Source organism: Mus caroli, unplaced genomic scaffold (assembly GCF_978045245.1).
Source record: "Mus caroli unplaced genomic scaffold, Mus_caroli_1 scaffold_7, whole genome shotgun sequence".
Lineage (NCBI taxonomy): Eukaryota > Metazoa > Chordata > Mammalia > Rodentia > Muridae > Mus > Mus caroli.
The window spans coordinates 29,339,343-29,351,629 of NW_028227262.1; the positions used below are offsets into that span (position 1 = coordinate 29,339,343).

The 12,287-nt window shown below is 42.1% G+C and overlaps 1 protein-coding gene across 3 annotated transcripts in view; it reads right to left on the reverse strand.

Moving 5' to 3' along the window:
* Cacna2d4 (calcium voltage-gated channel auxiliary subunit alpha2delta 4) overlaps nucleotides 1-12,287 on the reverse strand; it is a 113,421-nt gene that overhangs the window by 55,972 nt on the left and 45,162 nt on the right. For all 3 annotated transcript variants that reach the window (XM_085840070.1, XM_085840069.1, XM_085840068.1), the window contains 2 exons: nucleotides 12,112-12,198; nucleotides 11,561-11,632 (listed from right to left, as the gene is read on the reverse strand). In XM_085840070.1, the coding sequence (XP_085696196.1) occupies nucleotides 11,561-11,632; nucleotides 12,112-12,198 (159 nt within the window). The remainder of the gene's footprint in view (nucleotides 1-11,560; nucleotides 11,633-12,111; nucleotides 12,199-12,287) is intronic.

Sequence of the window (12,287 nt, forward strand, 5' to 3'; positions counted from 1 at the left end):
AAAAAACATAGAACATGACACGCTCTGGTGCTCATAGAAGCTGCAGTTTCCTACATGAAGCAGGCACAAGACTAAACTCAAGCATTCACAGAGGAGGAGGGGAACGGGCTCATGTGTCCTCGTCCCACCCAGGAGAACAGCAGCCCTGTGGCTCCTGGGAGCAGAGAATTCTTCAATGATGTAGCCACTAGAGTGGTGGTGGCGCACGCCTTTGATCCCAGCACTCGGGAGGCAGAGGCAGGCGGATCTCTGAGTTCGAGGCCAGCCTGGTCTACAGAGTGAATTCCAGGACAGCCAGGGCTACACAGAGAAACCCTGTCTTGGGGGGAAAAAAAGACAAACCGAAAAAAAAGGAGGGTGGAGTAAGTCACTCATGCCACAGTGGATAGGTTTGCATCTATGCCCACATGAGTGACCCTGGATAAATGGGGTGGGTCACAAAGCAAAAACAAAAGTAAAGCAAAAGTCATGAAAGTGGAATGGGGGGCTAAGTGGGGTCAGGAGATGGGAGACTTGGTGGGCAAGGGGAGGGGGATACAGTGGGGGAAGGATGTTGGTGAGGGTAGGGGAAAGATAAGAGAGAATGGAGAGATGGAGTTTTAGAAACTAAAAATGGAATGAATCAAATAAAAAACACAGTGGAAAAACATCACCAATAGATCACATAGAATACCATATTCCAACGTAAGAACAGAAATGAATACGGTCACAACTTCTAAGAACTCTGGGATATATATATATATATATCCCATATATATATATATATATATACCCCATATATATATATATATATATATATATATATATATATATATATGTATGTGTGTGTGTATGTATGTATATGTGTATGTGTGTGTGTATATATGTGTGTATATATATATATATATATGTATATATATCTGGAAACCAAACCTAAGAATCTCTATGGGAATAAAGAGCTGAGAGTAAAGCCAGGTGTGGTGGTGCATGCCTATAATCCCAGCACTCAGGAGGCAGAGGCAGGTGGATTTCTGAGTTTGAGGCCAGCCTGGTCTACAAAGTGAGTTCCAGGACAGCCAGGGCTATACAGAGAAACCCTGTCTCAAAAACAAACAAACAAACAAACAAACAAACAAACAAACCCCCTCCCCAAAAAGCTGAGAGTACACACTAAAGGCAGAGAAAATATATACAATGAATTATAGCAGACACCCCTCAGATTTAGAGTTAGACACAGACACACAAATACAATAGGCATATATATCCAGAGAAGCTCCTCACCATGACATATGACAGACAGGAAGTCAAAAGTGCAAAACAAGAGAAACAGTGTTGCAGCCTATGAGAGGAGGGCGGAGAGGTGGCTCTGTGCTCGAGAGCCCTTACTGCTCTTGCAGAGGGCTTGGGTTTGATTCCCATCACCCACGTGGTGGCTCACAATCTCTGTAACTCCAGTTTCAGGGGATCCCAAACTCTCTTTTGGGTTTTTCTAGGACACATGCACTTCTGTGTACCTACCCGTACACATACACAAAAGTAAAATTTAAAAAAGCAGTGAGAGAAAACAATCCAACACTTCAACGAAGAGAGACACATCGGGATAACGTCAGACATCTTGTTAGCAGAACTCAAAGCCAGGAAAGGATGGAATAATGTACTTCAAGCCCTGAAGGTAAGTAACTGCCTACTAAGCCAGCTGTGTCTAGCATAGATATCCTGAAAAATTGGTGCAGAGATAAGGACATCACAAACACAAACTTGAGCAGTTAATGCCAGCAAGACAACAATGCAGGAGACACTTAAAAGAATACTATAGACAGAGGAAGTGGAGAGACTGTTTCAGTCATGAGAACATATTAAAGGATGTTTTATGAAAGAAATAGGCTGGAGAGATGGCTCAGCGGTTAAGAGCACTGACTGCTCTTCTAAAAGGTCCTGAGTTCAAATCCCAGCAACCACATGATGGCTTACAACCACCCGTAATGAGATCTGACACTCTCTTCTGGTGTGTCTGAAGACAGCTACAGTGTACTTACATATAGTAAATAAATAAATCTTTAAAAAGGAAAGAAATAGATAAATGAAGAATCAGGAAGAAACCCACACGTCCAACACAGCGAACCAGCAAACTCCTAATATACTAATAGGGTTGAAAACAAAGACAATTCAGCCAACAAGAAAAATAATCTGCAAAGATTACAGGAATCAGTAAACACCTCTCAATAATAACCTTAAGTGTGACTGTCCTCGCCTAGCAATAAAACAAAGAAAATATAAAGACAAAACAAAACAGAAAACCACCACCAACAAAACCAAACCTAGACGCTTGGCTAGGTATGATGGTGCACACCTTTCACCTCAGTGCTCAGGAGACAGAGGCAGGCAGATCTCTGTGAATTTGAGGTCAGCCTGATCTACAGAGTAAATTCCACAATAGTCAGGGTTGTTACACAGAGAAACTGTGTCTTGAAAAATCAACCAACTAACCAACCAACCAACCAACCAACCAATCAACCAACCAACCAACCAACCAACCAACTAACCAATCAACCAACCAACCAACCAACCAACCAACCAACCAACCAACCAACTAACCAATCAACCAACCAACCAAAACTCAGACTGCTGAGTGGACTAAAAATCTAGATCTGTCTTTCTGTTGTCTCCAAGAGACTGACAAAGACACAGAGTTAAAATTAAAGGATGGGGAAAAATCTGCCAAGTGAACAGAAACCCATACCAAACTGTCACAGTTCTGATATCTAATGTAGACTTCAAAGCAAACTTAGTCTAAAAAGATAAAGAAGTCTACTACATATTAGCAAGGAACAATTCTTCGCAAAGATGGATGAAATTCCATTTTGAATATTACAGTATTTTCATTATCCATTCATCTGTTGGTAGACACATAGACTTGTTCCATTTCCTCACTAATATTACACACAGACACACAGACACACACACACATACACACACACACCCCTCAAACAGGAACTTTAATTTCACAAAATGATCACTAATGGACTTAAAAGGTCAGATAATGATTAATAAAAATCACAATTGGTGATTTTAATACCCCGCTCTAATTTCTAGCTAGGTTGCCCAAAAACTCAAAATCAACAAAGAAAACTCAAGAATTAAATTACACTACAAATCAAATGTACTTAGTAGATATATACACAGAATATTCTCTCCAATAGATATAGAATACATATCCCTTTCAATAGCCCATGGAACCTTCTTTAAAATATATCACATTCAAGGTAAAAAATCAGATCTCAGCAATTATAAAGGAATCTAAACAATCATTTATATTTTCTCATTATAGCACAATAAAGCTAGAGTTCAACAGCAAAAGCCTAAAGCAATTTTATATATAATTTTATATATTATATAAATAAAGCAATAAATCACTTTTCCAATTTTAAATTTTTAAATTTTAATTAGCATGTAAAGTACGCCCTGGCTGATTGGAACTCCTGATGTAGTTTAGGCTGGCCTAGAACTCATACAGATCCACTTGCCTCTGCCTCCCAAGTGCTGGGACTAAAGGCATGCACCACCATGCCTAGCTGTAAACTTCTGTTATCCCTCCTTCTCCTCTTGTGCCTTCCCACTCCTGGTACCCTCTTACCTGCGTTCGTTCATGTCACATGCGTTCTATTACACATTTCCTTTCACCCCTGTACACATCTCTCCTAGTCCTCTGGCTGGTAAAAACACAATACACACAGACATTGAAACTTTACTCTGCCATGCAACAGTGAACTGTGTATTGTGTTCTCTCGAGACTCATCTATTCATTTCACAGACGTGTTGATTGGTAGTTTTGTTCTGTTAGTGTTTTATTTTTTTTCAGGTTTTAATTTATTCTAGTTATTAACCACCTCTCTCTGAGGCACAGTTCAAACATTCTCCATCCTCTAGACATCTGTTCACTCTGTTTAAGTTTCCTTCGTTTTGCAGAAGCTTCTCTTATAACCCCACTAGTCAATTCTTGGGGCTATTCCTGCGCTATTGGCTCCTGTTTAGAAAGTTCTTGCCAGCAGGGCATGGTGGGGCACACTTTAAAATCTCAGCACTGGGCAGGCAGAATCAGGTGGATCTCTGAGTTCAAGGTTGGCCTGGTCTATATAACAAGCTCCAGGACAGCCATAACTACATGGAGAGAGTCTATCTCAACAAAACAAAACAAAACAAAACAAAACAAAACAAAACAAAACAAAACAAAACAAAACAAAACAAAACAAAACAAAAACAAAACAAAAAAAAGGACAAAAAGAAAGTTCTTGCTATGCCGGTGTCTTTTGGGGGTGGGGGTGGTATATGGGGTCTTTTATTATTTGCTCAAATTTCTTTTCCACTATTTTATTGGCACATATTGATTTATACTATAGTATGTTTCCTTATGACATTTTCATAATGCACTTCAGTCATGTTCACCCATCACTCACCATGGCAGTCTGAGTGAGAATGGCCCCCACAGGTGCATATGTTTGAATACATGGTCCTCAGTGGGAATTATTTGGGAAGGATCTGGGGGCATGGCCTTGTTGGATGTGTATCTCTGGGAGATTGATTTGAAGGTTTCAAAAGACTCAGGCCATTCCCAGCCTCCCCTCTCTCCCTTCTGCCTGTGGATTGAAATTGAGCTCCGGCTCTAGCCACCTTTGATCATACCTTTGCTCTGCCATCATGGGTCCAACTGAGAACCGTCAGACGATTAAATTCTTCCTTTTCACAAGCTGCCTTGGTCCCAGGAATAGAGTAACCAGGACACCCACTATTGCCTGCCCCCTCCCATGCCTCTTTACCCCCCCACTTCTCCCAATTATCTCCCGTCCACTTTCCTGTCTTCTTTGGTGGGGGTGACAGAATTGGTTTCATTAGGGTTTGTTTACAGGAGCATGGACATTTTTCTGATGCCATGCAATTTTAGTGTTTAAGATCAAAATTAATATAGTTTACCTATTTTTGAATTGACTTTTGTGCAATATAAAAGATATGAACACATTTTATTCCTTTTCAGGTGGATATCCAGTTTTGCCAGATCACTTGTTGCATAGGCTGTCTCTCCCCCACCCACCCCAGTGGATGTTTCTGACACCTTTGTCAAATATTCCTGTGTGAGCTTACTCATGGGTCCTCTCTCTGCTTGGTAGATATGTCTGTTTTGGTGGCATTACCATGCTGTCTTGTCACTATGGCTATGGTGTCATTTGAAGTAGGAGACTGTGATATTCATAAGCATCCTTTCCACCTAGGATAGCTTCAGCTACACATGGCTTTTTGCTTGTGTGTGTTTGTTTCCATACAAAATTTGAATTTTCCCCCTAGTTTTATGAAACTGTTACTAGCATTTTACTATTGCAGTGGGTCTGTATACTACTTTTGGTGGCACAGCCATGTTCATAATATCAATTCTGTTGGCCCATAAGTGTGGAAGGTCTTTCCACAACCTACCATTGTCTCCAATTTCTCTTTTCAGTGCCTTAAAGCTTACACTGCATAGGCCCTTCAGTTCTTGGGCTAGGTTTATTCCTAGGTACCTAATTACATTTCAGAAAACACTGCGAAGGGGATTTTTTTCTTTTCTTTTTTTTTCCTGTTTGTCTCTCCTTTATTTATATATACTTTCCTTTTTCCTTTTTTATTTATTCACTGTTTAATTTTTTTTTTTACAATACAGACTTTATATCTCTCCCAGTTCACCCTCCAACTGTTCCACATCCCACACCTCTTACCCCAGTCGCCAAGAAGATGTCCCCATGCACACCCCCATCCCACCAGACCTCCCCACTCTCAGGGATGTTTTTTTCTTAACTTCTTTCTCACCAAGTTTGTTGCTGGCATTTAAGAAGGCTACTGATTCTTGTATGTTGAATTTGCACCCTGGAACTTTAATGAAAGTGTTTATTAGATCGAGGAATCTTCCGGTGGCATCGATAGTGTCTATTAAGTATGCAATTATGCTGTCTGCATACAGAGATAATTTGAATTCTTTCTTATTTTTATCCCTTTTATCTTTCTCATGTCTTATTGTTCTGAAATGTTGAGGATTGTACTGGATAGGGGCCAGGAGCTTGATAACCTTGTTTCATTTCAGAATTCAGAGGGAAGACCCTCAGTTTCCACCCATTTAGTATACCGTTGGTTAAAGGTTTGTCATATTTGACCTCTATTGTTTGGAAGTACTCCATCTATCCCTGGGTCTTCAGTACTGTCTTACTCACTGTTCTATTGCTGTGAAGAGACACCATGACCAAGGAAACTCATATAAAAGAAAGCACTGGAGGCTTGCTTGCAGCTTCAGAGGGTTGGTCCATTGTCATCACGGGAGTGTGGGAGCACACAGACAGACAGGGATGGTGCTGGAGCAGTAGTTAAGAGCTGCATCTTGACCCACAGGCAGGAGAGAGAGAGAGAGAGAGAGAGAGAGAGAGAGAGAGAGAGAGAGAGAGAGAGAGAGAGAGAGAGAGAGAGAGAGACTGGGCTTGGTGTGGGGGTTTGAAACCTCAGAGCCCATCCTGAGAGACATATGTAGTCCAACAAGGACACATCTTACAATCCTTTCCAAACAGTTCCACTAACTGGGGACCAAGCATTCAAGAACCCGTGGGGCCATGCTCATTCAAACCATCACAGGCTCCTTTATTATGAAGCTACATTCCAGCATCCATCTAGGTGGTTATGTAAGTTCTCTCCTTAAGCTCATTTGCATGGTGCTATTGGCACATATTGCTGATCATTACCACATTTATTGATTTATGTATGTTGAACCAGCTTTGCATTCCTAGGATGAAAGCAACTTTGTTGCAGTCTGTGACCTTAATGTGTTCCTGAATTTGGTTTGTTGGCATTTTGTTGAGAATTTTTGCATATGTGTTGCTCTGTGGTTTAATTTCATTTTTGGTATCTGATTTCATGGGATGTGTTTAGCAGTGTTCCTTCCATTTCAATTCTGTAGAATAGTTTAAGGAGTATCTGTGTGAGAGCTTCCTTAAAAGTTCTATGAATTCCGTAACACATGTGCAAAAAGCGTGGTCTTCCTCCTTCAGCACCTATGCCTTTAACTCCTTGGTGAGAGGTGGACCTCATAAGCCCCTCCTGTATTTCTGATGTAATGTTGACTGCAATGTTTGGAGCTGTTAGGGATTCCTGGTAGAGCAGTTGTGTCATGTCTGGGAGACAGCATTTCACAACATGACTTCCCTCCTTTCCTCTGGTGCCTGCATCCTTCCACCCCCCTTTTCTAGGATATTTTTTGAAGCTTGAACATAGTTATATTGATGTCCCATTTAGGGCCACTCAACAGCCACTCGTTCTCAGCACTTGGGTTAGTTATGAGTCTGCTATAATTGTTGCCCATTGCAAAAATGGGTTTTGCTGCTTACCAAAAAGAAGAGAGCACCACTAATCTACGGGTAGATAATCATAAATATTTAAAGGACAGTTCAACAGCCATATCATGTCCACTTAGCAAAATGTTTGGGGAGACTTTTCATTACCACTTTAAACTCCTTGCTTGTTATGGATTGATTTGAATTGTTTATAATCTCTGGTTTTACTTTAAGTAGGTCAGCTGTAATTTAGTAGAAATTCATCTATTTCTTTTAAGTTTTCCAGCTTTTTGTAATGCAAGTCTGCTAAGTATACCCTAACGATCGTCTAGATTTCAGTGCACTCCACAGTGACAACTCCCTTTTCATGTCTGCTTTGATTCATTTCTCACTCCCTGCTCTCTCTGTCACTCTGTCTGTCTGTTCCCCCCCCCCCCCTTTTTTTAAAGCTTGGCTAGGGGTTTTGACAACTTTCTCAAAGAAACAACTCTTCATTTTACAGATTCAAAGTATTGTCCTTACAGTCTTTAGTTTACTCATTTCTGTCACAATCTTTATTGTTTCTTGCCCTCTATTGGGCTTGGCTAGACTTGTCTGATGTTTTTGTAGCCATAAGATGCATCTATAGTCAATCTACTTGCTATCTTTCTGAGTTTCCAATGAGAGCACTTGGTGCTCTAACTTTTCCTGTCAGGGCTACTCTGGCTTCATCCTGGGGATTCCAGTAGGTTGTGCTATTGCTTGAGTTTAGGACTTTTGAAGTTGATTACCTGATTTTTTCCCAAGTACCACTGCTCTTTCATAAACCATATTGTTCAGGGCTAGTGAGATGGCTCAGGGAGAAAGGGAGCTTGTCACCGAGACAGACGGCCTGACTTCAGTCTCCAGAAGCCACATGATAGGAAGAGAACGGACCCCTGCAAGCTGATCTCTGACTTCTGTGCACATGTCATGGCATGTGTGCACCCACAGGAAAACATACTCAATCAATCAATCAATGCCCAAGTCTTAGACAACATATTTGTGTATGAATACAGAGTCATTAAAGAAAGCAAGGAGGAAATAAAAAAAATTCTAGAATCAAATGAATGCAAGCATATCTTACCAGAACTTCTGGGATACAGATAAAGCAGTTGTAAGTGGAAAGTTTACAGCTATGTGTTCTTACACTAAAAAATAAAGAAAGTGCTATTGAGATCACTTGAAGGGTAGAGCTGTTCGCTGCTAAGGCTGATGACCTGAGTTTCATCCCTTGAATGACATGATAAAAGGCGAGAACTCCAACACCACAAACTGTCCTCTGATCCCTACAGGCAAACCATGGGTATGTGTGTGTGTGTCCCCTACCACACAATGCACATACTAAATAAACAAATATATACATAATAAATAAATGTATTTTTAAAAGCCAGAAAGATTAAAAATAAATAACCTAATGATGTACCTCAAGTCTTAGAACAACAAGATGAATCTAGACCAAACGCAGTAGATGGCAAGAAATAATAAAGACAAAGACAAAAATTAATGAAATTTAAAAAATAATGTATAGACTTAATAAACTTGGTATTTTGAAAAACTAAATAAGATAAGCCTTTAGCCAAAACAAATAAAAGAAAGACCCGGATTAATAAAATTAGATAAAAAGCAGAAGTTACTACAGAGTTCAATGAAATCCAGAGGACCATTAAGGAATATTTTGAAAACTCATATTCTAAAAAAAGAAAATGTAAACTAGAAAATTTAGTAGAAAGGGATACATTTTGTACACACATGATCAATCAAATTTAAGTCCGCAGGATAGAAACAACTTAAATATATTTGCAGTTATCAGTGGGAGTGAAGTTGTACAGAAAGTCTCCCCACAAAGAAAAGCCCAAGACAGATGGATTCACCACCCAAGTCTTACCTAAGCCTCAACTAACCCTCAAAGAAGAGCTAAGACCAATCAATGCTGCTCAGAAATGGAGGGAACTTCTGACCTGTCAGTGGAACAGCATAGAGAATCTAAAGACCAATCCATACAGCCACCTAATGTCTGACAAAGGCATAAAAAATACATTGGGGAGAAGGAAGACTTCAACACAGCTGCCAGGGAAAACTGGGTTTCTATATGTAAGTTAATAGAATTAGGTTCATGTAGCTGACCTGGCTCAATAAAAACAAATCAAGGCCTTTTATATAGCATCTAAAGCTTAGAAGCTGCTGGAAGAAACAGGGGAAAACGTCAGGATACAGACATAGGAAGGACTTTCTGCAAAGGACCCCAGTGGCACAGCATCCTAAGAACTGACAAACGGGATCACATGGGTAAAAAGCCTTACGAAAGCAAAGGAAGCTGTCTCTAGCAGGAAGAGACAGCCTACAGAGTGGGAACAAATTAATTTCTTGACCACGTAAAGAACCACAGAACCAAACACTGAAACCGTTATACAGTGCCAGTGGAGATGTAAACTTGTCTAGTCACTATGGAGATCAGTATGGCAGTTTCTCAAAGCACAGACTGCTATGTGACCCAGGCATATCACCCTTGGGTGTGTGCCTGAAGGAATCTAAGTCAACATACCACATGGGCCTCGTCCTTCCTTGTTTATCACTGTTCTGTTCACATAGCAAAGAAATGAACAGCCTAGATGTCTGCCGCTGGTCTTTGCTACTTTGTGGGTTCTTTTTCCCACCCTTTATCCCCCCATCCCACCCCCTAACACTAGATAGGAGAGAAACAGGATAGAGGGAGAGATAGAGACATAGTTCTTCTTTGAGCACAACTACTAACAAACCACAACCAACACTCCTGAACGAACACCAACCACTAACCCCACCCATTGGGGCTCTAGCATTTGTATACCCTCTGAAAGATTCTCAGAATTCCCAACATCACACAGTTACAGAAACTATCTGCAGCTGGCAAAACCACACCTCTGTTACAGCACGAGGCAAATCATAATCAGCTGCTGCAAAGCAACTCCATATCCCACACCTGGGATTAAAACGAAAACATATTCTTATAATTTTTTAAAGAAACCCAAATCCCTTATCCCAGAAACTCTTCTGTATCTATTCTATTTTCTCATTTGATTCTTCAGATAATAATTATCTCTTTTTTTCTTTCATGTTTAAGGAAGTCCTGACACACCGCAATGGCTTATTAGCAGCGATGAGCAAATATCCCAGGCAGGAAGAAGTTCCTGCACAAGTTGAGACTGCTGTTCTGGTTAGGACTCTGCCTGTTGACTTTGAGGAGCATTGGAGATACCTTGAGAGGACCCTGGTCCTGGGAGAAAAGGGTGAGAGCAAACTCCACCCACTGTGTGTGCCAGTGTGATGGCCATAGCACAGTTGTTCTGGTTGCTAAGTGGCCATGTGCACATGAGGTTTCTCATGCTAGGTTCTATATCCTGGCAGCTGGGACTTGGCAGGAGTCTTAGGACATGTTGAAGACACAGAGAAGGGACCGAGACTCTTGATAACAGTTATCTCTGTTGATCTGGCATTACTGATATTCCCAGTGTGCCTGATGGGGCAGTAGGACCCACAGCAGTCCTGGTGGAGATCAATACCCTGTGTAGAAGGGACACTGGCCAGCGCCTCTCAGTTTGTCCTCTGCAGAGATCTGTGTACAAGGCAAGGACTCAGGTCTAATTGCTGCAGACAGATGCTGTGTTCTTTGAGCGGAGGCAGGTGGGTAAGGAAGGAGGCGGTGGGGGTGGCTGTACAGGAGGAGGTGACATTTGTTAATATGTCAAGGGGCCGTGTGAATTCAGAGGATGCGTCAGAATCATCTGAGGGAGAAGATGAAATGGTCTTTTCTAATGACACACAGGTCTGTAGAGGCAGCAGGCGGTTTCCGGTTTTGCTTCTCTGTAGTAAGGGCATTTGTTTCTGTCCTCAGTGTTTGGATGGAAATCAGCTTAAGGGAGGAGTGAACATTCCCAACTTTTCCCCATGCGACACATTTTAGCAGAGCTTCTGGCAGTTTGCAAAATTAACTGTCACTTTCTCCCTTTCTGTCATAAACAACCAAAGGGCCAAATAGCAGGCAGCAGAGGGAAGAAGAGCTGCCAGTGATCTGGGCAACCTCCACACCCAGCGGTCTCCAAAGACGAGCATCCGTGAGATCAACAGAGCCCTTCCTACCCCCACGGCTTTCCCTTTCTCTTCACAGCCCCCGGCCACAATGAAGTCCAGGTTCAGGTTCAGTGGTGCCTGAGTGGACCTCACAGGCACTGTCACTAGCTCCTTACCCCTTTGTCCAGTGGCACCTTCACGTCCATGGAGTGAGACCCGGTTTCCCCATTGATCATGGCGGTCCTCAGCTTTAAGAGGAAAGAAAAGGGGATTGGGGCCTATTCACCTGGATCTGGGCTCTGACCATGTCCTAGGATCCCTGGGACACTGGGTCTTCCCTTTGCCTCTGAGCAGACTTCTAGGAGGGAAGATGGACCTGAGTCTAGGTGCCACTGCCTCACAGTTGTGGGCTCTCACTGAGGCGGGGCTTTGAGGGATGGATGCTCTGGAATATAGGGCTGTGTTGCTGAGACATAATCTCCTCTAGGATGCACTATGGATACTTAGACGTTAAACTTGACAACCCTGAAACCATGCTGGGCTTCTAGGCATGAGCTCAGCCTGTCTCAGTAACCTGTGACACCAGGGTCATGGCTCGATATCCACAGTTGCTGAAAGGATCATAGGCACAGAACCCAGCTGCTCGCCCAGAGGCCTTGGCACTCCCAGGACACTCAGTGCTCGTCTACCTGTGACAGGGCTAACTGGGGGAAAGCTTCCTACTCACGATTTCAGCTTGGTCCTCCCACTCCACTTCTGAGAGGTCCACACTGTTGTAGTTGGGTTTGGGTCTCAGCTTCTTGCCTTCTCTGTACTGGAGTGGGCCAGACAGAATGGAAAAGGTGGGGTTAGCATGCACCCTGTTCCCCTTCCCTCTTCTTTAAAATCTTTCAGGTACCCTCA